This window comes from Agelaius phoeniceus, chromosome Z (assembly GCF_051311805.1).
Source record: "Agelaius phoeniceus isolate bAgePho1 chromosome Z, bAgePho1.hap1, whole genome shotgun sequence".
Lineage (NCBI taxonomy): Eukaryota > Metazoa > Chordata > Aves > Passeriformes > Icteridae > Agelaius > Agelaius phoeniceus.
The window spans coordinates 74,122,770-74,147,874 of record NC_135303.1 but is presented as its reverse complement, the minus strand read 5'-3'; the positions used below and the strand labels follow the sequence as shown (position 1 = coordinate 74,147,874).

Below are 25,105 nucleotides of genomic sequence, written 5' to 3'. Positions count from 1 at the left end.
TAGGGGAAAGTAAAAGGTAGGTTCTAGCATTATTAATTTAAAATAGTTTGACACAAATAATTTTCTGTTTCAAGTACAACACCTTTGACAGTGTCATGAGTGAAGGATTTTAGAGCAGATAAGACAGGATTCAATGCAGAGCATTGTTCACAGTGGCTCTTGGGCTGACTAGTTTGACTAAGCAGATTATGAAGTGACAAATTGTTAGCAACACTAATTTTCTCATCTAGGCAGTACCATACAGAGATAGATGTAATGGCATGCTTTTGGTATCAACAGTAGTGCTGTGTTTTCATCATGTATGCATGTCCTTCAATCTAGCATCCTGTTTATCTTCCCACAGCTGCACATTGTGTTAGTGGTTAGAAATTCACATTAAAAAAGAACAATAACTGCTACTTTCCTGATTAGTGTGTTGCAGCACCTTTTCATGGAACAGTAATTTCCTGGTATTACTTAGGGGTTTGCCCAAATTAAATGCTATATAATTGTCTGTTTTTGCTATCCAGTTAATGTTAGCATGTTTTTTCATGTTTGACAGGTACGTGCATTGGCAATATTTTCTGTGTTTTGTATTCTTACTGCCTGTTTATCACTCATCCATCCATGTGCATTTTCATTAATTTATTAAAGAATCTTACTATTTCATAAAATAGGTTGAAGACTTCTGTCTTTAAACTGCTGTATATAACAATGGGGACCAGTAACATTCAGGCAGTAAAGATGCACTTGCGGAGTGAGTGTCTCCATGTTAAGTACATGAGAAAAGTGTGGATAGACACACAGTAGCTCAAATGGGAATGGCTTTTTGAAAAATATGCAAGGACTTGAAGTTTTTTGGAGGAAATTTGTATTTAAGCTAGAGTGTGACAGCAACCTGGATGAGTAATTTCACAAATGTCGTGATTTTCCTACTGTTATATTCAGTCATTTGTGCTTGTCTTCAACCTTAATGGCTTGTTCATGAACCTAGAGCTGCAAGAGTACTCTTCAAGGCTGAGTTGAGTTTTGTTAGATGTGCCCTTAGTCCCTAAAGTAGTGACTAGTGAATATGGTCAGTAGCAGCATTCTGCCTCTTATTTGTTGTGGGAAATGTGTGGGCTATCTATCCACCACTATCTAGGGTTCTGCATTTTGAGCTCTTCAGCATCCTTTGTCATCCTTGTAGTTACTGATGCCAAAGTGGCTAAAATAGTACTATGGCCTCTTCTCCTACCCATATCTATCTATATGGAAATAATTCGTTTGCTTACTGCAGTATAATGTCAGTATTACAGTGTTTTGGAATGTCCTTCTTTGGAGATATTGAAAGCTTTTAATGATTTGTTTAGCAAAGTAGTTATCTTTTTTTTTTTCTACAGTTGTGTGTATTTTAGTGGAACACAACACTGAAAGATGCTAAAGACTGATAGGAACATTTTTTCTCTAATAAGAAAATGGAAACAGATTTTGGGAGGATTATAGTGTCAATGATCAGCCTTCTTTGGGGTGGTGCCTAACTGTACCCACGGGTAGCATTTGACGCCATGTTGAAGGCTAAGCACTCCCCTTCTGCAGGTGACTGTTATTTCCATGTCTGTCACTCTTGAATGGGAGATTGCCATGTTTACTTTTACTCAGTGCTTTCCAAAACAGGCCACAAATTGTGGTCCTTGAGGATAGGCTCATTTTTTTTGGAACTACCTGTGTAGAGTGGTACCATTCTGAAGTAGAGGAGACTTTACTGAGCTTAAAATATGAAGTATTTTAATTTATCTTTCTTCATTTTGGTTTCTGGTACATGAATAGTTTTCATTTTACCCCTTTGAGTTAAGTATGTTTATATGTTGTGGGGAAGGGGTTAAGAGGTTCCCCAGGTTTCTAGTCATTTTGTAAATGAATGTCTACTTTTTCTCATTGTGTATAAAGTCTGATATGTCAGCCAGTATGAGTTCTGCCAGCTAGGTAATTGGCATTTTGTGAGTGTAAGCACTTACAGTATGCAATTATAAATCTTCATTAGATTATTATAGAGTTTTGCCTCTGTCATTTGTTAAAATTACTTAGAAATTTTAATTTTTCTCTCAAAAAGTTGTCTATATGTAACGTTAGTTAAATGACAAGAAAGTGCCTAATAAAATGTCATGCTCTCCTCATGATAGTTATGTCCTCATTTATAAAGTCAGAATTTCTTACATAATTACTTGTACATCCTCCTTTCTTTATAGGGATGATACTCTGAAGCTATTTTATCTTCCCCTCCATTTTTTTAATCCCTCTAGTTAAAGGAATGCTCACCCACGCCTCTAATAGACTATTAGCATTTAAAGGAGCTCTTTAAAATACGATTTTGCAGTTGTCATCAGTGTTTGGCCTTGGATTTATTTAGCTAGCCTGACAGGTAACAGTGCAATTTTAATGATAAGAGTGAAAAATGTGGCTTTGGTCTTAGTCTGACTATCAGAGTCTGCATAATTCAGAAGGTTACACAGAGCACTGCCAACTTCTTTAATTGCATGTCACATTATGGCATTGGCAAAAGGATGCACTCATTAAACTTTCGTTGTTAACAGTCTCCATCAATTTTTCTCCTACACTTGATAGCTAGTATGGACTGGTCAGGAGCATATTATCTTTTCCCCTAAGACCCTTAAGCTTTGATTTCAAGGAAAAATGTACCAAGTGATAGCAAGAAATTATGTCATTAATTGCACCTAAACTGCTGCAAAAAAATAATCTACAGTCATAAGGGTTTGGTTGCTGCTGATATCTTGGTTTTGTTTACGGCCTATATAAAATATTTCAGAAGTCTTTCCTAAAACTTTTCTAATTATGATTTACCCTAAAATTTAAGATTTTAATTATATAAAAACAAAAGATAGCAGACTAACTAGCTTCCTTCAAACTCTTTGCAATGTATGGTTTACATGTTTTCAAATTAGATACTGAATAAGTAGTGACTGAAGTATAGCATATTACTAAAAATATGTAAATATCACAAGATTGTAACAAAAGTAAAAAAAAAAAAATCCCAAACCCAAAACATAGATTTACAGCTGTTTTTGCACCTGTGTGTGTTTGAGCTGTTTTGGTATATCTGCTTATCTCTTTGCTTTACTCTGTGAAATTTGAGACTGCCAGAGAGTAGCTGAGATTTTTCAGTGACTTTCTTTAACAGTCCCAGACTATTATGATAAGATACCAGAAGTGATAAACACCACAACCCATGTCACTACAAGACCTTCTGCAAATAAGTACTGTCTTGAAAAATAATGTTTCATATTCAAACAATTTAATGAGAAAGTGAGTGTTTAAAACAAAACATCAGGTTTTGATATTAAAAAAATGCCCAAGTACAAAGAAAGCTTGTGTTTTTCAGAAATAGCTTTTGTATTTTGTGTGTGAGTATTCTCTGTAGTAGTTGTTAGAAACTGTTGAAGTTTTCTCTGTTGAATATTTGGAGCTATCAGTTGTTAATGCCAAGTGTATGCCCAACCTGTCTCCTAAACTAGCAGGCAGAGTGTGGTTTTGGAATTGAATTTAGTTTTGATTAAATTTCTAGAAGTTGAAATTTGGGAAATTAATTTGAGCTCTTTGGACCTTTTGGTTTAAATTGCATTTTGCATATTGAGTACATGCTTTTATAGTTCAAACAGAATTGCTGAATATTGCAGTGAAAAGTAAAGGCTAAAGCTGTAGTGTTGTTATCAGTATATCACATCTGTGTGTTACGTTCATCGCCAACCTTTTTTATATTACTGTTTTGTTCACAAACTTAGTGGTTGCTCCATAGAAGACTTAGATTTCTGAATACAGAGAATAAACTAATTTCTCAAAGTGAGCTTTTTGTTTCATGAAAGCTTTCTGTCATATTACTTTACTGGAGTCTAAGGTCAAATTAGGTTTATGGAATGGAAACTTATTTTTATATCCTCAATGGGAAAAATAATTTTGTTGTTTTTATGCTATGGAAGAGAGAAATTTTCGGTAAATGCAGCATCAAGTCAGGATTCTTACTGAAACATAAACATCATATCCTAGAAGGAATCTGCAGTCTTTGAAACAATCAGAAATGTTTCAGTAAACTAGATAATGAAAAAACCAGAAAAGTGTTTCGGGATCTGATAAGTTAATAAGGTGTCAACAGTTCACCTGCCTACTGGGTGTTAATTAAATGTTGATGTCTGTGCTACTTAAGCAGTAGTTTAGTTTCGGAATTGCCTTGATTTGGGGTCATATCTAGAGATGATGTGGGCAAAAGGAAGTAGGGATTTGAAAAAATAAAGTTGTACAATAGCCTACTTGTGGAGAATAAAAGTATAAGGAAGGAAGCCCTGCAAGAGCAGATGGTTGCTAAATACATAATGGGACAGCAATAAATAGTTTCACTCTAATAAGCTTAAAAGAATAATTTCAGAGCTAAAATTATTTGTCCTCATTTGTGGGCTTTAACAGAATTTTGTAGTAATTATGAGAATGAAATCCCTTCTCAAAAATTGACTTTAGACCCTGGTTTTGAACTTCTTGCATGTTTTCTACTGTATGTAGGTGGGATTTGGATGACTACTTTGTGCCACCTAATATTCATTATATTGGCTTTAATGTAACATGGGCGAAGTGCTTGTATGTTCTTTCAGTTACTTTTACCTGTCATTTTATGCCCAGTTTGACAAATTGCTGTTACTCAGGCTTCATGCTTGTATTTACAAGGAGTCATAGTTGAACTAGATTTTAATGTTAAAATGGCAATAGCATTAGTAATTTCATCAATATTAGTATATTAAGATGGAATTCACTTGTGGGCTCAAAAATAATTTTCTCTGTTACCATGTGAAGCTGTATTCAGGTACAAACCTAGTAGTGCTCTCTCTGCAGAATAAAATTTGCAGTGAATTAAATATGTGAGCAGCCGAAGCTTGTTAGTGTTTTCTGGGTTTTTCTGTACAGTTTTCAAAAAGTAATGGATTTTATTTCTAAGTATGAGCCTCTTTGACTAATGCTGATCCAAGTTACATAAGTATCGCACCTTACCTTTTTTATGGTTTTCCCCAAAATGGTATCAGTTATGTGGCACATAATTTTGCATCTTGTTCTTAACAGATACTGCTTTCAGATACTTTAACAATATGTAGTATTAATGAAATAATAACTCTAAAATACATTGCAATCAGATCTGCAGGCCTTCGGGTGCAATATTAACAAAGTGTAAAGCAGTACTTCTCTAGATTTCCTAGTGCAGAATGGAAGGAGCCATGACCTGGACTAAGATTTTTTTTTCCCTGTTTTGGGCATGGCATTCAACTGTCAGAAGAGTCCTTAGTGTGGTCAGAACCACAGTGGAGCTAGGGTTCAAGCAAAAATTTTGTGAATATTCATAAGGTACATTCAGTGCAAGACCTCAGAGACATTTAGCCAATTAATTACTGGTCATCAGCTTTCTTTTATCTGGTCACTGCTCTACTGGTCCCTCTAAATTTTCATGCTATCTGATATACAATAGAGCTACATTAATTGCTTTAGTTTTTCAAACTGTGTTGCTTCTGACATTTTCAAAAAGAGAGCTCTATGAACATTTGCCTTTAAAAACTTTTTTTTAAATTTTACTTACTTTTTGTAGCTATAAAGTGTTGTTTCATATAGCACACCTTGGAAGAATAATTTTTTTTGTCTGGGTTTTTTTACGCATATAGGTTTCAATATAAAGGGACTATAGGCAGTGAAGTCTAGGTAGAACTTAATTTCCTGTTTGAAGTCACTTTCCATTTTTTGCCTGTCTCTGATTTTCCCCTCATCTGACTCTACTGATAATCTTTTTCCTTTACGCTTACTGTTCTGTCCCCCACATCCAGGATGCTTCACCATAATTCCTGTGGACTATATGATGTTTTCCCTTTAAGTAAATGACATGACATTTTATTTTACTTTTCTCATAATGTCAACAATTATGTTAAATACTGTGAAAAAATATAAGTGTGAAAATAAATATTCAAATCTAAAGAAGAATTAGTTTTCCGATTGATCTATTGGTTTAAGAAAAAAAGAAACAAATGCAGTTCTAATTCTGGGTTGTAACTGATATAGGCTTTGTCTAAAATGGCCCATGGACCAATTTTACTTACTTATTTTATTTCTTATTTTAGACTATATATTTGGAAGTAAGCTTCTTCAAAAGCATATCCTTGTCTATTCTACTTCCCTTTCTCATGTGTGTCCTGCATTTCAGATTGGATTATATAGACAAAGACATTTGAGTTACATTTCACCCTTTATGTGAACTCACGCTTCCTGTGTGAGATCACTGTAGCTGAAGGGACTTGATTCTCCTGCTGTTGTGCCTCTTTTTTGGCTGTGGCTACTGATGGGCTTTGTCATCTTTCTTCTGCTGAGCAGAAGGTTTCGTTGCAGTAAAATCATGGAGTTTTAGTTATGTTGCTATTTGTAGGCTTAATCTCCCCTTTCCCCCTTTGATGATGTGACAGAGCTTTGCAAGTATTTCTTGCCTGTGATGGATAAACTGAGGGTGTAATCTCCGGTCCTTAAGCAGAGGGATATTTTTAGCCCATGTAGTCTTTTTCTGCACCGGGGACACTGCAGGAAATGAAAGCTGTGCATGAAAGGTGTGGCTCTCAGAACCGGAAACCATCTCTCATAGTCCTCTGTGGATAAATTTGGTTTTAAAAGGGTGGCCTAAAGTGAGACTTAACAGTTAAGTGCTTGGATCAGGTCAGAAATACAAGTACATAGCAGCTTAGTGCCACATCATGTGAGTCTCATATCCTAGGATTTCATAGGTTTCTCTGGGATTGCTGGCAGATTGTGCCTTGTCAGAGGGCAGGAGACACTGGGCTCTTCCATCCAGAGTGCTTCTTTTCCCTCTTGTCCAGGCCACTGGAATGTGTGTGCATGTGGCAGCAGTTTGGCTCTGTAGACAGGGAACAGTGTAAGTGTTGCTATGAACTTAATAAAACTTTTCAGGTTCTGGCTGAAAGATAAGGGAGTTACAGGTAATGCAATAGTGCTGTTACAAATAGTTGTGCCTTATTCTGAAAGTTAGATTTAGGATAATACTCTTTTAAGCTCTCCTAGTTAAGTCAGTGGATTTAAAAAAAAAAGGCAAAACAGAAAAAGAAAAAAAAAATCCCCAAACAACCAAACCCAGCAGTTACAGACTAAGATAGTTCTTGGTTTTCTAGAAACAAATCATTGAGATTTCCTTTCTAACAATACTTCTGAAGCACAGATAAAATGGCTTCCTGTCCCAGGGTTTCCTGTATCCATGGCAACCTGACTTCAGGCACTTCTTTCTTAGTTTCCTGAGCAAACTGTTGCAAACCCTGGGGCAAAAATGTCAGTGCTGTAGTACACAGCAATACTGCCTTTACCAAGGTTTCCCAAATGAGTGTAGTTGGTCAGTTTATAACATAATCTAGTGGATTGCAAACAGCAAAATAACGGAAATAATGAACTTCAGATTTGGGGTAAGGAAATGCTTTTATTTCTTTTAAGTGTAACTCAGCTTTATAAAAGTAAAATTGAAATTGTAAGTGATCTGCCAGTAAAATGTAACTTGTTTACAGTTGGCATTTCTACTTGCATGCTTTTGAAACATTTCTTAGTGATGGTTAACTATAAGAAGTAGAGAATATATAGTATTTTTAAATTAATAGAAGCTGTTATTTTGGCAGCTTAGATACTTTTATGCTACAGCCATTTGAATATTTTTTGGCTACGTTAGCAGTATATTTATGTAATTGTGCATTTACTTTGAAAAATCTTTTGCAGTGAAGTCCAGTTAGTAAGTTGGAGTTCTAAACTCCTTCTTTGGCATGAAAGAATATTATGTAAAATACCAATTTTGAGATTAATGCTAATATTTTTAAGACTGTACACATAGATTCAAATAATTATTAATGATTAATATATATAATAAATATATTTGAATTAATAATATTTATATACTTCTTTTTATCTCTACTAGTGAAGTCAGAGAGGACTAAGAAGGCCAAAGACAGGGATATGTGTGTTCTGCAAAGTTCTTCACCCTGCCCAGGAGCATTCCTGTATATATTTAATTGTTTTCTTTGGTTGCTGCTCCAGAAGGAGGCTTTTGGCTGTCCATCTGCTTGTCAGCTCTGCACAGGGAGACAAGTTAGCTGTCGTAATGCAGGGCTTTCGAGCATCCCTTGGAACCTTCCTAAAACAACAATTCTTGTTTACCTCAGTGGGAATAATATATCACATGTCACTCCAAATGATCTAAGAGGCTTTCTGAAGCTTGCTGCACTCTACATGGATAATTCCAGTATTTTGTATGTGCACCCAAAAGCTTTTGTGGAACTCCCCAAACTGTGCTACTTGCATCTAAATAGCAATCATATTAAACGCCTGGATCCAGGAATCTTTGAAGGCCTTTCCAATCTTCATTGTTTATACCTTCAGAATAATCAAATAGCTTTTCTTCCCAGAGGATTATTTAGTGATCTTCTTTCTGTTAGATATTTAACACTTCAAAGAAATCGTCTCAGTGTCCTTGGAAGTGGAACTTTCTGGGGAATGATAAGTCTCCAAACACTAAACCTAGCAAATAATAAGATTTCACGGATATCAGATGCAGCATTTCATCATCTTGAAAATCTTACATATTTGTTTCTTGAAGGTAACAACTTACCACTTGTACCATCAAATGCCATTGGAAGGCTCAAAAATCTTGAAAGACTTTCTTTGTCTCACAATCCCATTGGATCAATTCAGCCTTTTGCATTTAAGGGACTTAATAAGCTTAAATATCTGTCTTTGAAAAATGTCAAGCTAAAATGTGTTGCTGTAAATGGATTTTTTGGATTAAACAACCTTAGCCAGCTAATCTTAAGTTATAATGATTTAGAAACTATAAATTCCAGCACTTTTACTTTATTGACCAATTTAATGTATCTACAGCTAGACAGAAATAGAATAGGTAGTATTGGCAATGGTACCTTTGAAAAAATGGGGCGGTCACTTAAAGTACTCAATTTAGCATTTAATAATATCACAGAGTTACAAGCTGAAGTGCTCAAGCCCTTAGTATCTTTAACTCATCTGCAGGTACATGCTAATCCTTGGAACTGCAGCTGCAAAATGCTTGCCTTACTTAATTGGCTAGCATCATCTTCTGTTTCTGCAAAAATCCACTGTCAGCATCCTCAGAGTATGCGTGGTAGACCTTTGCATTATATGAAATGGGCTTGGTTTTCAAACTGCATTGGCCCCACTGCCAGCCCAGGCTCTGCCGCAAGTCTGGGATCTGTCGTGGTGCGTCACAGCGCTACCACTCTGCTGATGGCCTGGCATAAAGGGAACAGGCACAACACATTGGAGCAGTTTGTCACTACAGAAACTAAGTATGTTGGTTTCTGGGAGGGAACTGCAGCTACATCTTCTACCCCATTGCCTTATCAGGAACATGCTGTTGAAGTGCCATCACAGGCAGCTACAGTGTTATCAACATTGCCAGCGCAAATTCCAGCAAAAATTATACCTACTAATGGAAATGTAGAAGAAGAATGGTTGTTTACAACAGATCCTGCTCCTGTATCATTAAAAACAGCCCTGATTTGTACACAACAGGTTGAAAAGCTGAATCAAGCTTTTGATATTTTACTAGCCTTTTTCATTCTGGCTTGTGCTGTTATCCTGTTCTTAACCTGTAAAATTATTCAGTTTAGGCAGAAACTAAAGGTGCTGGAAAACTCAGGGGAAAAGAGTATAGAATATTATGGCTTTTATCAGCCTGGCAGATAGAACATAGCTGACTCAGTGCAGTCTCTAACTCAGAAATCAGTGGAACATTCAGAACTGGACCAAATAAGGCTGCTCAAGCGAACAGTATCAGAAAGTCAGGCACAGGTCATCTTGTTCGAACATTCATCATTGTAATTTATCTCATTTGATTTGGTGTTAACTGTGATATGAAAGGTCAAGAAATCAAGAACTCGATTCTGTAAAAATACCTCTACCAATTAAAATCAACTGCTTAATAGAACTGTGGAAAATAGCACAATTTGGATTCTGCATCAACATTTGCTTACTGAATGTTTGAAATTTATTATTTCATTATTTGTCATTTCAATATAACATGGATAAGTTTATTAACCTAGGTCCCTGTTTGTAGTAATTTTTCACCTATGCTCAAGTATACATGTAGTATAAAGTACACTTTAATTTATTTTGCCGTACTTAATGATGTAAGTTCCTATAGAAATTCCATAGCTATTGTGCAGCAAGCAAAACATCAGTTCTTAGTATGATCACGATGCCAAGAAATCTTGGGGAATCAGAAAAGAGTGTTTCATATGTTTATTGTAATAGAGTTTATACTCTTCCTCTATTAAATAAAGCACAGGGGGAAAACCCCCACATTTACAGTTAGCATGTTCAAATTCTTGAGTAAGAGAAAAATTTCAAACTATACAAATTCTATTTATACCTATAGCATATTGTAATATACAAAGTTGTGTGTTCAGTCTGTATAATGTAAATATTTAAGTGATTTTTTTATTAGTGTGTATCTGTATGGTTTTATGAAATGCCCCAAATTGGAGTTAAGAAAACCAAAATGCTGTTGAAATTTACCAAAGTGTAATGACCAAATTTATTATGTCTAAAGTAATAGAGCTGGTTAATTATTGTCAATAACAGATCATCATCTATGTCATCTATGTAGTAATATTTATTAGGGACTTTTTAGCTAGATAAGAGGTACAAATTGAAGAAATACACTACACTGTAAGTACATAATGCTAAATTAATGGCTGAAAACATTTACATATTGGTTTTTATTTGAAGGTGTCAGGTCAAGATATGTGTTCTTAGTTAAAGCTTCATCTTCAAAATAGGGATATTTTCTTTTACAGTTTGCATATAACTTTTTATTTCTATTTCAAATGTTGGTGTTTTGTTGTTGTCAGGGCATGTCTAGTATGCTGTAGCTTTATTTTCAACCTGAATTTCTGCGATTTTTGTTTTTCTGTTAATTCAATAATTCAAACTTTTTTCTGGAATTAAATGTCATAAAACTATGTGCCAAATAGTCCAATGTTGTAAAATCTACTTATTTTTCTAGATGCTGTTTTTCTTGTACAGGCTGTGCCCTAGAGATTTCAACCACATTTATAAGTTACACAGTTTACAGCTAGACCATTTTCCTCAAGGAAAAGTGGAGAACAATGCTTTGATAGACTTTCCTCCATGGTGTTGATTTAAATTGTGTGGAAGCATATTGCTGTTCCAGGCTCCAGCCCGGAGCCTGTTGCATTCTCCAGCTGAGCCAGAGCTGCCCTCAGCATTCTTGTTCTCTCTCCTCTCTTTCTTGGTGGTGTAACTCTGGGCTGTGCAGGTCCCACTCATTCTATTTGTCCATCTGCAGTTCTTTTCCAGCAGGAAAAAAAAAAATCTATTTTCTGCTACCAGGACATATATAAATCTTGACTGCACTGAGTGGGTGTGAAAGTGCAAGTATGACTTCATTATTGTTTGTTATTAGTGTAATGAAATAATACTGTATTTGTCATAGATCAAATACTTCTAGGGAACACACAATTCAGCTTCTTGGACAAAAGCCTAAACTGTTTAGTATTGCTTGAGTAGAAACTATTTTTTAAAATCATTTTCTAATTTAAGATCAGATGTTAAATATAATGGCTAAATGCTTTTAGGAAGGGAAAACACGGGCTGTAATTTATGCACCTTTCTCCAGAGGCTAATCCACTGCAGTCTCTTTCTCTTCAACTCTTTTTTGTTACCTTCTGTCTCTCCTACAGAATTCGTTGTGATAAATATTAATTTTGTTTTCACTTGGTAACAACTGCACAATCGATTGCACATAGTAGGTTCTGCAATTTTATGTGCTATATTTTTAAATTTTTAATTTTATGTGAATACCTTCAGTAATAGTGGACTTCAAATGCAGTAGAAACTAGTTAAGTTTCTCTTGCTAGAAATGCTGCTATGCCTTTTTTACAGAGGAGTTTTGATAATGCACAAAGGTTAAAAACTGAATAAACCTAATTCTCAATTCTCAAATCTGGCAGGGAGCAGCTCTCTTATTTGATTTCCACAGCTGCTCTTTACAGAAAGGCATGAGAGCTTCTCTCTGTAGGTGCATCTTTTTCACTGACAAGCTGCTGTGGGAGTTGTTTGCCAGGTATGCCTCTCACCATCTGTAGTGGGGGAACATGAAAGGAAACTGGTGTCGCAGCTGTTTGCACAGCAGAGAGTTGGAGCCATTGAAAGCCATCCTTTGGAGTGGAGACATCCTCGAACTACCAGCTTGCTGACACAGGGATTAGACTAACAAGGCACTGAGAGATTTATTATGCAGTTGTGAGGGAAATGCCTTTCTTTAGCAGCCAGTATCTTTTGTATTTAAATGTTCACTTGAGGAAGCCAACTCTTTAATGTACACATGTGGTTCATATGTCAATTAAAATCACTAGGGAATAATTAGAAGCCTTAGTGAAATCTACCCTTGTGAAGCAAAGTGGTGCTTCATGAAGATCAGGTTTATGGTCAGTCATAGGACTCACCTGGCAATACTGTCTTAGCTGCTACTTCACTGCTTTAGGAGCTCCCTAGAACTGTGCAGCTCCTAAGGGGGTGTGTGTGTGTGTGTGTGATAATCATTTACGTCACTTTCAGTATGTGCAGAGTAATCTCTGCTTGTCCCACTCCACCTCTTTCCTTGGCTAATGAGATAATAAAAAAGAATTAATTAAGCTTGCTCAATATGTAGAGATATGAAATCAAACTCTTCTTGGTGTTTGCATCATCCTGGTGAATGTAGAAAAGCAGAAAATGTTCTATCTTCTTTTATCTCTGAAAAAGTATTTTTTCTCATACAGATTTTTTTTCTCATTCTCTGAGGGATATGCAAAGGAGATATGGAATCCATTTTATTTAAGCACCACTAAAAATATGTCAGGACATGTTTTAACATGATGATGGACTTTTGTCTCCAGTAGTTGTCTATGTAAGTGAAGTAAAAATTAGGAATTTTCACATAAAACCTCAGGATAGTAAGTTGTATAGAGAGCTGTGTGCATTAGAAATTAAAACAGAATGAAGAAAACCAAACAAACTGTGTTTTTTTATTTTCAGAATAGATGGGGTCTGTTCTGTTATTTGCAGAACTTTTATTCTTTTATTTAAAAACTTGTACAAACTTCGAAATAGAAGTTTTGAGATTATTCTTATGGAAGCTGCCCTGAATGCCAAATTTTGTTTTCTGTTGGTAAGGTGAATTTTATTAACAGGCAGCATAAAATATCTGTTCTGTAATAAAAAAAAAGTAGTGCTTATATCTTTGAAACTGGATTATGAAGTGTTTTTGGTCCCAATTGTGGGCCTTTTACTTTTGCTGCATACCAAAACACTTTTTGTGCCAATAATTTAGGAAGACTGGGTAGATAGAACACCACTTATAGCCTGATGGTTTTGTTTGTTTCATTGCTAATCTGGATTGTATGCAATTCAATGGGGGAACTGCTTAAATGGTGCCTTCCTCCAGGTTTAAGATTTTAGTATGAAACATATTAACTGTTCTGTTCTGAAAATTCATCTAAATGCAGTATTTGTCTTCTTTGTATCCACTCATGAATTTTCTAATTATTTCTTTAAATAAGTAGGCTAATTTTAGTATCTTTGAAAAGGTATTACTTTGAGTGACATGGCATGCTTTCTTATCTATGAAAATAAGGCCTGATGCATTTTATATTGCTACTGAACGTGGAGGTTTCTTTTTTTAAAGCATGAGTCTGTGATATCTTTATTTTTCACCAGCATGTGTCTTGTGTTCTAGAAATAGTCACAGTGTTTAATGGCTCCATACTTGGTAAATATTTCAATGGGTCTTTGGTAGAAAGAAACTGTATGTCCCATTTAAAGGGGAGAAAAAAGCAGAGAAAAGAAAAGGAATTATATTTAGTGAAAGCTGCAAGCAAATACTTTTTGAAAGGTGCTCTATGCTCTTTTTTTTCCTTAAAAAAACCCAAAACCACTCTCATGAATCTTCCACTTCTTCAAAGTGAAATACTATTTCTCAGTTATGACATAAAATAGGAATATTCTTTCCAAGAAATTAGTGATTCCTTTATGAGCTTTTGTAGTAACTATCAAGAGCAATATTTTTGCTGCTCTGTGCTGATGAGAACCCAGCTGGAGTGCTGCATCCTGCTCTGGGCCCTTAATGTAAGAAGGACCTGATGCTCCAGGAGCAAGTCCAGGGACTGCAAGGTTGATGAGAGGAGTGGAACATTTCTCCTGTGAAGACAGGCTGAGAAAGTTGTGGCGGTTCAGCCTGGAGAAGAGAATGTTGTGTGGAGACCTGACTTCAACCTTCCAGTCTCTGAAAGGGCCTACAGGGAAGCCAGAGAGGGACTGTTTATCAGAAACTGTAGTGATAGGACAAGGGGGAATGGCTTAAAAGTGAGAGTAGGTTTTGATGAGATTTTAGGGAGAAATTCCTTACTGTGAGGGTGATGAAGCCCTGAGTTGTCCAGAGAAGCTGTGGATGCTCCCTCCCTGAAAGTGTTTAAGGCCAGGTTGGATGGTGCTTTGAGCAGCCTAGTCCATTGGAAGGTGACCTGCCTATGGCAGCAGAGTCAGAACTAGGTGACCTCACTTTCAACCCAATCCATTCTGGGATTCATGCAACTTGGAAGGAAGAAATAATACAGATATTGGACAGCATCCTGTATTATTAATAAAATAGTGTATATGAACAGGGCAGAGTTTACTTCTCCAGGGCTCAAAGTGTTCACATTTTTCTCCATTGAATGCTCCTTATCTACTATTGACATGAATCTGAGGGCAGCTTGTTGGCAAATACTAACCTTACTCATGTTGGAAAATATTAACTGTTTTAGGCATTTTCTTAGAGATGTGTTTCAAAAACAAGGATGAGGCCAAAGAGTCTTACTGGAGGTGTGCTAGGCAGGACCTTTGACTTTGTGAAGAAACCTGCTCTGTCTCAGAGGGCTCATTGTGCAGAGGTGACTGAGGCACTGTTGACTTTCTCAGCTGTGCTGTGAGGTCAGTAGGTTGTTTGCTTGCTGTCTGCAGAACCTAACAGAGATTCAGTCTCAAAACATGTAACATTTTGCTGTTCTGAATGTGATAGGGAAGCCTTTTGCCAAAGGACTAAATGTCTTTTAAAATACATAACTGGCAATCAGGCATTAGAAATCATGTCAGTTTTCATTTTGTGGAATTCAAGAGTTTCAAGACTGATGATGCAAAATACACTTCAGATTCTGGCATACAAGAGTAGCTGAATTTTAAAAAGGGAACAAAAACTAATCCCTTTGAAAGAAAGGATCATGAATAAGATTACAGTTTTATCAAAACAAACATAAAAAAATACTTTCAATGCTTAATATTCTAATGTGGTAAGCATTTTTTCCAAGGTATGTCTTGTTATTTAACTCTTTGTCATATGTATAAAATTTTGTTGTGTTTCCAATAAGAAATTTTTCAAAAGCAATTGCTGTTGTGTAAGGGGCTACAGTTCATCCATGTCTTCAGTTTTCACCCCAAGTAAGAAAAGCAAATGAAAGAATATTAGGAAATAGATTTGTCTGTGTTAAAACAATGATCAACTACAATCAAAGTACAATATATGTTCATGTTCGATGCCTGTAAATAAATGGAATGTATCTGCTTCTGCCTCTTAGGGAGCAGCATCAGCAGCATCTTTTTGGGAGAATTAAGCCTGAAATTCCAAACAGGGAGCGATAAGGTGCATCAGTCAGTGGCAGTCCCAGGAAAAGGGTTGTAGTTTATGATCACCAGTTCGGTCCTTTCTCTTTCTTTGCTGCATGTAGCTGGAGGTATTCCTGAGATGAGCATCTTTTCACTTGCAGTTTGTCGTCATGCTTTTGCAGTTCATGGAGTAGGAGTCTGAGAACCCATGTTCTACAATAGCATGTCTCTGGCATTAGATCCACAGTAGCAGGAAATGAAGCAGAAGCAGCAGCTGGCTGCTCTCCATTAACTAGGAGCTGGTGTCCCCTAGTACGTCTATCAAGGGGAGATCATGTTCCTACACCCTTACCCTACCAGCACATTCTTTCTCAAGGCAAGGGCAAATGTAAATGTGTTCAGTGTCATTTTGGGCATTGTGGGCCTATTTAGTCAAGCCGTCAGGTCATGCGGAGTAAAGGTACTCGTGTCTTTTAACTCCCAAGTGATGTCTACCAGCCTTTTGCATTAGTCTTAAATAGTTTTATTTGTCAAATGGCAGAAGCTGTCTGTGTTTAAACAGATAAATCCTGTCACCTTTTCTCTGTACAGTCAGGAAAGTCACTTTCTTGCAGAACTGGTTGCAGGGTTTTTCCACCCGCCCTGGGGAGCTGGCTACCTAGGAGGGTGAAGAAATACAGGTAAGTAGGGGAGTGTACCTTCTTTACAAGCAGCCATTGCTCAAGAGGTTGTGTAGGTTTATGTATTGAATAGTGATGTTAGAAAAGTTGTAAATGTTTTGGGAATAGAAGCCACTACTCTCTTCCCTGCTGGCAGGAGCATGCCCTTTCCAGTCAGTTTCTTGATTCCTAATGTCAAGGATATTGCTAATGTGTAATTTATTCTGTTCATTTGCAATTACTTTTAGGTTTTCAGTGGCACACTAAGTTCTGTTATATTTAAAAATAATGTTTCTTGTATATTTTGAAGCCTTTTTGTAATAAAAAAAACATTCTGGATTAGCTGCTTGATAGCATGCTCAGCTAAGCAGTAAGCAAGGAAAATACCTCTCAGTAAATGTATTCTACAATTGAGCAAATTTCCTGTGCAGTTCCTTTAGCTAAGTCACTTTCCTGTTCTTTTCCAATGTTATCCAAAATAAATTTTGTTCTGTTACAGTGTTATCCAAGATAAATTTTGTGGTATCATCAACATTTCAGTGGAAGGATTGAATGATGTTATGACTGAAGATTCTGAAACAGGAACATACAAAGAGTAAGCGGAAAATCTAATTTAAACAGGGTTTAACAGTAGCAATATTGTTTTATATGAAGTATTTTCATTTGAAAATTCTGTCGGCAGTTAAGACATGCTTGTTAGAGATCTATTTTCTCAAGAGTGAGTGTTTAGGAAGACAGAGCTTTTGGTCTTAAAATATTTGCAATGGGGAAAGAGGTCTTAAAATGACAGTATAATTTTATATTGTTCATTAAGTTGTCTAGTAAATGATGTCTTACAACACTCATATGCTTAGATTTGCTTTTTGCTTACTTGACTTTTGGATCTAAAATTTCAATGTAACAATCTTGTGTATTGATAGGGACCACCCTTGCTTAGAGGTAGTTTAGAGTTTATTTGAATGTGACACGAGCCTCATGTGAGTTTACCTAGTGCACAATATTTCACAGCCTGGAGAACTTAAAAGCATATCCCACAAGAAGAGTTCTTCAGTTGTTCCATGTAACACATGTGACTGCTACAGAATATATCTCAAAAGTTTCCTGAGTTAGGAGTTGGAGCTTGCTTGTGGCAGGAATGTGGATGTTGAAGGTGTCCAGAGTGTTCTGCCACCCAGCACCACACTCATTCATCTTCTGATGGTTCTCTGGTTACTGGTTGGAGCCCATCAAAGCTGGGGGGAAAAAAAGCCAACCTAATGAATAGTAAGATATTTTTTGGGCAGATATCATAATGTCATTTTTATCTCTGTAATGATTACTTAATTTTAGAATGGAGAGTTCTGTAATAACAGAATTTACTGATGCTCTGATTCAAAGAATCAAGCATTTTCTTTCAGACCATTACATGGTGATTGAACAGACTCTATGTGAACTAATTAATTTACTGCTTAAGGGGATATTTACTGCCACGGAAACTAGATGGCACAGAACAGCCAGAGCGTAATCTATTAAGTTCTTCTCCACTTAAAACAGATGGTATGCACACAACTGTGTGTTCAGAGCAGTCCACACTTACACTGAGCCTGAACTATGCCTAGGAATTTCTTGCCAAAGTACTTCCACCAAACTCTTAGTAAAGAAGATGTAAGTAGAAAGTCTGGGAATATGCACAATGTCTGGCACTGTGTTTTGTTTACTATTAGAGAAAACATTTCAGAGCCCTTCTATTTCTAAACATGTTGCTTTGCTGGTACTTGTTGAAAATAGTTCTCAACTTTATCCTAGTTCATTTCATATTTTAAGCCTGAAGGCTTGTAGAACTTGTCACTACTTTTCCAAAGTCTTGACATTGTTTTTACTTCATAAAATATAGTCACACTGAACCAAGGACATATTTATGTTGGCAGTTTCTGAAAGAGCTGTTTGAAAGATTTTGACTTTTGCATAATATATTTTGACATCATTTAGAAGTAAAGTGAGAACAGTCATCTGAAATCATGTGCACTGTTGTGGCTCTCCAGACTAAAGAAGAATGGCTTAAGCCCAATCTGGTTCAGAAAAAAGATAATGTGATGTCCACTGATTATCATATGGCTAATTATTGTACTGCAGGAAGTAAAATTATGTGCATGTTTAACAAGGGAAGATCAAAGCTGAAACACTATAGAACTTTAGCCACTGAAGGGTGAAGAATGGGGTAAACACGTACAGGGAAGATTGTAAAGGTTAAACGATGGCAAGGGCTTAAGTGACCTAACCACTTTAAATGAATACACTTAAAGTGGAATTTTAAAGAGACTGCTGTAGTTAGAAGCAGTAAAGCATTATGAGTTTTTAGATTTATATTGGATTTTAATCAGGTTATGGAAATGTTTACACTGTCTTATAAATACAAAGAGATTGCACTTAGCTGAGTTTCCTAGAGTTCATATTTCACATTGTTGGGATAATTATGAGAGAAATTTACAAACCTCAGATTTTCTGGAATGGGGAGCATTCCCTTGCTCTAGACTTGTTTCACCAATACTCAGATTTTTCCTAATTTTATCACCATATCTTCTTTTATTCTCTCCTCTCCTTGTGTTTGGAATTCTGTGGTACCTAAAATTTATGAAGATCTGAAAAAGTTAAAACTGTCAATGTCAACATACAAGACTAAATTGTCTCCTTTTCCTTTAATACACTGAGATGCAAGCAGCCATTTGTGAGCAGAGGAGATATGCAATTTGATGTATTATTTTGAAATAACTAATCCCTTTATTAAAAATGGCTTTTTTGTTAGTATTTGACCCTGCTTGCCATGCTGTTTAGCAAGTGTTTCATACAGGTCTAAATACATGTAAATAGAAATAAATATGTAAACAGAACAAGTCTGAACATTTTCATAAAAAGTCATATAAAAACACATAAAATCACAACCTTTTTTCATGTTAATAACATTAAAATGGGTTCTTAATCTTAGTTGATGGAGCATTTCACATGCTAGTGGAATGCAGTAATTTAAAATGCACAGTAATGCAGGACTGAAAATGAACAATAATCTGCATCTGTCTTGATGCTTTGTAATATGTGAATTATGTGTCCTTTGTGTCTTAAATCATACCTGATACACGGTGGCAAGTTGTCATCACCTGAGTGTTTTTTAAATACTTTTTGGTTTTTAAGGCAGAAATTCCAGGAAAAGATTTGATAAAATGGTGGAATATTTGTCTATTGTTTCAGCATAGAGCATGTAAAGTTAATGAAAAGCATGTTTTCTATAGGATAGCTTTCATCAATGTCTTTATTAAGTCCATTCAAATAATTTCAGCAAGCAGGAAAATCTCTGATTTTTAAACTGGATTTTTTTCATATTTTCTGATTTTATACTTCAAAAATAAAAGTTAAAATATGGCTGTTATTTTTACATATGGGTACCTGCCAGTTGAGGCACGTAAAAAATCAGTTTAAAATCTTTGTTCAGTGTCTTGCAGATTTTATTGTAGAATAGCACTGTCCTTGCTAGTTTTCAGGTCCTTTTGAATAATGACAAAGATCTCAGAAAAACATGAATGCCATGAGACATCTTTGCCATCTTTGTATATGTTTAGCCACTTTGACTTTGTATAGAGTGCTTGTATGGCATTTTCTTGAAAAGGAGTGGAAATTTTTTGTAAGGATCAGTAGGTTTTCTGTATTTTTTTAAAGCCATGTAGTCTGTTTTCTCTATGTGCACAAATGCATTTAAACCCACAACTTAAACTAAAACATGAAGGATAACTGAGATTGTTACCTGGGTGGAGGTGACAGACAACATGCATTCCAGGCTTCCTGAGATTCACTGTTCTCAGGAAAAAATTACTTGTGATCAGATAGCCTGACTTTCAGGAAACTCCTGTATCTGTTCTGTGTTTTCAAAAGTGCTTTGAAATAATTTTTAATGATAATGTATGTTAAAACTGTTCTTGTTCCCATTTTTAGCTGCATGTTAATGTCTCATTTTGAAGAGCCCAAAGCTACAGAAGATGAGGAACCTCCCACAGAACAAGACAAAAGGAAAAAAATGGTAAGTTTTAGATCTGTTACTCAGTCATAGACCTGATTTTGTGCTTCACTTCTGTCACACTAAATTCTTTTTAGGTTTGGTTGATCTGTTGTTCTTGGAAAATTCATGTTTTGAATCAAAAAAAAGGAAATTTACTGCCAAACCTTGCAACAACAACACTTAGGCTTCTGCTTGCCTTTTGCATCTTCATAACTGTTATCAAAATAAACATAATCTGTCCACAAAATCTGGGTATTACAATACTAACACAGTATAGAAGGAATTTACTGAGAAAAGAAGAGAGCTAAACTTTATTGAAATGTCATGGCAGGCCAGATTTCTCATATTTAAAAGAATTAATGTGCCTGCATAGAATTTTTTTCTAGTGTGAAGAACTCTTACAAAGAAGCCAGTGTATACTTGTGTAACTTTTCTTTTACATATAAAAGCAATACAATATATGTTTTTTTAAAAAAAAATGTAAACCTTTCCATATTCTTCTGCTATTAGAAGTGCCTTAAGAGAAATTCCTAGTGTCTTGCAATTTCATATTTAAACAAAATGCAGAAATCTAATTTTCAGTGGTCCTTAAAAATGTACTACACAGTTCTATAATTGTTACTCTTAAAAGCATCTCTAGACTCTGTTAAACTTCCTTCTTGCTTGTGGGCTTAAATTCTAGCTGTTTGTTGCACAGTGATATTTATTCTTTGTGGTTTTGTATAACCTCTCAATATAGATATATATGTGTATATCATTATTGTTAGGAATAGGGATTGATATATCTATAGATCAACCAGGAGGAGAAAGACATGTTTTGTTTGTTAATCAGATTTAAAAAGCAAAAGTTAATTTTCATTAATTTTGAGTATACTCAGACTGCATTGCTGTCTGGCTAAAGTTTTAATAACATTGTGTCAGATCTTAAGTTTTCTGTTGCAGGTTAACTTCAATAGTTTGGATATGTGTTGAGGAATTTAGACTTGTTAGATTTGTCATGGACTACCTTCAGTGTGATATGTCAGGCAAAATGAAAATCAGGGCACATTGAATTATGCTGTATCATTAAATTACACAACATACAATATGGTGCCAATGTACACAGTTACAGTGAGGGAACTGTTCTGGGGTGACATGCAATATGACATCAATGGTCATTTGAATAATGACAAATGTGCTTGGAAAAAGGAGGAGCTTCACCAAACTAAAAGCACCACATCAAAGGTCTTGATTTACTTCCCTTGCATCTATCTTTCCTTACATATGTCTTCCTTTGCATATCACTTTCCTTTTTTCCCTAAGGAATTGCTTGAGCTTTGTTCCTCGTCTTCTCTTTAAGGTTAAGCTTAAACACATTTTCAGTCTTTGTTTTCTTATAAAGTTTACAGAGAATAAATTATCATACATGAATGTCAAAGCTTCATTTTCGTTTTGAATCTCATAGTCTAAATTTAACTATTTCCATGGTTGCTGTTTTCTAGATTCCTAAGCATTATTCTTTGTTTTTCTCCTTTCAAGCCTTCTTTGTAAGAATAGCCGCCTATTTTAGTCTTCTCATTCTTATATTTAGTTAATTTTTCCTGATATATTTCTGACTTAAGCCTTCTACACTGTCATTTTTTCAGCTAACTTTAGTATACACTGTATTCTTACTCTTCTTAATGTAATTTCTTGCAGCTGTGAAAGCAAGTGAACTGCAATTGTTATGAATGTTTGCTATAAATTTCATTCTGAATCCCAGCTGAAGTAGTGTGATATATAGCATTGCAGATGGTGCAGAAATTGAGACACAGCACTTGGCTATTTACTTCAAAATTGTACAGGTCCTTTGGGCAGGTCACTAGTAGCAGAAGTGTCAGATAATAATCAGAATTGTTAATTATGGCTTTGAAAGCTAAGCTAGCATTTGATTTTAGAAACTGGATTAAAAACAAAACATTACCTGGGCCCATTCCTACCTCTGTGTGATGGAAATTTCTTCCTCTCTGTAGGAGCACCAGTGCACACACTCACATGAAACTTAGAAAATTATAGTAGCTGGTACCACTGGTAAAGTAAAAGAGATAATAAATATATAATGTGATAAGAAAATCCAAGAACAACCTAAAGGGAATCAGCAAAATCTCTGAATTGTTTGTCTGCTTCAAGCCCATGTTTACAGCCAGTGAGGTGGATGATTAGTTTCTTCAGTCCAGCCAGTGTCAAGATCAATTTTTAAAGTAACAAGATTAAAAAAGTCAAATCCGTGTTTTCACCTAGCATCATAAAGCACATTACAATAACCAATGACTTGCCAAATTTTTGTTTCCTGTCGGTAGCTGTTTTGACTAAGCTGTTGGAATTTACTAGCAGTTTTTTTAACTGGAAAATAGATTTGTTTTGTCTTATCAGAATCAGTCACATTTCAATAAAACACATGGCCACACACCTAGGAACTCAGCAAACATACTTAGCATATAGTCCTTCGCCAAGTGTGTTTACTGTTCTTCCAAACTTATGATTTTGTTTTCTTAGTCAGTGAAGACTGCAGCTGTCTGTCTAATATTGTTGACAAACTCATTATATCAAACTATTTCATTTGTTTTGTTAGTTCTGAATACTAGTTACAAAAAAGTAGAGCAAAAGAAAATCAACTTCTTGTTGCAGGAAATTCTTTTATTTACTTGAAATACTTTTGATGTGACTATCTGAATGAAAACAAGTTAGTGTATCAACTCCTTAATTAAGTGTGAAGACTCTTAAGTCGCATTTGACTTACAGATGGTAGCAGCAAGCTACAGTTTTAGGTGAACAAATGCAAATCATTCAGAAACTGGTAGATTCTTTGCCTGGCAAGGCAGGAAAAAAATGCTGCTAACTTTGGCAAATATTGATTAGATTAGTTGTGATTTAGAAATTTTGTTAGAAAAGTCTATTATATTCTACAGATTCAAATTACATTTACTGAAAAAAATCCTCCTACAGAGTACCAAAGTGTTACTGCACTTACTTCCCCTTTCTAAAGAGTTTTATAGTAATTACAGGTAATAAAATTACCTGTAATTTTAATGTAAAAATAATGACAAATGTGCTTGGATAAAGGAGGAGCTTCACCAAACTAAAAGCACCACATCAAAGGTCTTACCTTGAAACAGCAAAATAGTTTATATAGTTTACCTTCCAGCATAAACAGTAGTGTTGTTTGGGTTTGACACTAAGATGAACAGATCACAGGTCTGCATTAATTGCCACTGATTTCAACATCCTACTTTATGATACAGCAAGCACCAGGTGTCCCCATCTTCCATCCCCTTCTTCCCAGCCTGGTGGACTGAGGGACAAATGTGGCATAACTGTCAACACCCTGAGCCTGCCCATGTGTCTGCTGACACTAAAATTAGCAATACATCCTCTGTCAATGTAGCTTCTTCTTTTACCTATTTTTGCTATTAAAAGGCAGCTAATATGGGAAAATAGTAACAAATATCCTGTCTTTCCCTGCCCAAAAGAAAATTGTATAATCCAGCTAGATTTTTGAGGTCTACGGGTATCAGTACTGAAGTGTGGCTATTCTTTATACATATGGACAGGTTATTTTGTTTGTTATATTATCTAAACAAGTTTGACGTTTTTGGTGTTTTGTTTTCTTACTAATAAAATAAAACTGACCATATTGCATGCCATCACTATAAAGTCCTTGGTAAGATCTGATCTGATTTTTAGGAGTTACAGGAACCCCGTTCAGCAGTAATAAAGTAGCTTTGAAATTACTTTATCGTGTAAAAGCATCAAACCTTAGAGCAAAGTGTAAGACTCATGATTTCACACTGTTCCAAATAGTTTAAAACTGATATCTGCCTTGATAATAACTAATTTGATCTTTGTTTTGCACTAGTGCTTCCTCTTGTTTCTCAAGTAAGTATGAAGGGAAAAAAAGTAGATTTCTTTCTTGAGCTGAGGTTATAATCAAAATGTGTAAGTCATATAGGTTTTTTTTTTGCATTGTTATATATTTTTATTTTACATGTTTTCCACAGCTTGCACTGAAGGACCCAGTACACACTGTGTCACTGCAGCAGTTCATCTATGAGAAGTTAAAGGCACAGCAGGAATTACTGGGAGAACAAGGTTTTCACGCCCTTATGGAAACTGTGGATACAGAAATAGTTGCCCAGCTACAAGAATTTTTACAGGGCTTCTAAATAAGCAGAAAAAAGATTTTCTATGTAAAATTTATATTTCAAAAATATGAAAGAACTCTAGCCTTTGGTCTTGTATGGATGAGTCTAATGAAAGGTGAAAATAACTTGAGACAAAATAATAAAAAAAGTTTCTGCTGTTGCTCCTAAACTATGCTCTTTTGATTTATTTTTTTTAATGACTAAAGGTTAATTAAGGCTTCTATCATTAAGCTAAGATTTCTATGATTCCTAACATGGTATATGCTGCCCTAGGTAGTACCATTTTTTGGTACCCTTTACCATGCTATTGGTTCACAAAGGTATGTCATAAAGTCAGCAGTCTGAAGGAACTTACTAATGTATATTAAAGGGAAGCATCTGTTAATTCAGCGCTATAATTCAGTATCAGGAGCTGCTTCCTTTAACACTGTAGATCTGTAACTTTATCCCTTTCTATTGCTCTTTTTAGACTCTATGTTCAACCTTACAAACAGAAGGATTTAGAAAGCTGTAAGACTATAAACAGAAATATTCCATCATGAGAGAAA

The 25,105-nt window shown here is 35.5% G+C and overlaps 2 protein-coding genes across 3 annotated transcripts in view; both read left to right on the top strand.

The window, feature by feature from the left end:
• IPO11 (importin 11) overlaps positions 1-24,726 on the top strand; it is a 79,795-nt gene extending 55,069 nt beyond the window's left edge. For both annotated transcript variants that reach the window (XM_077171198.1, XM_077171199.1), the window contains exons 30-32: positions 16,873-16,968; positions 20,334-20,418; positions 24,414-24,726. In XM_077171198.1, coding sequence (XP_077027313.1) covers positions 16,873-16,968; positions 20,334-20,418; positions 24,414-24,578 — 346 coding nt within the window. In that variant the 3' untranslated portion in view covers positions 24,579-24,726. The remainder of the gene's footprint in view (positions 1-16,872; positions 16,969-20,333; positions 20,419-24,413) is intronic.
• LRRC70 (leucine rich repeat containing 70) lies at positions 1,271-16,862 on the top strand. The gene is made up of 2 exons (XM_054652262.2): positions 1,271-7,457; positions 7,958-16,862. Exon 2 carries the CDS (start codon positions 7,996-7,998, stop codon positions 9,757-9,759), a length of 1,764 nt encoding a protein of 587 aa, XP_054508237.2. The 5' UTR covers positions 1,271-7,457; positions 7,958-7,995; the 3' UTR covers positions 9,760-16,862.
• Positions 24,727-25,105: the final 379 nt, after the last annotated feature.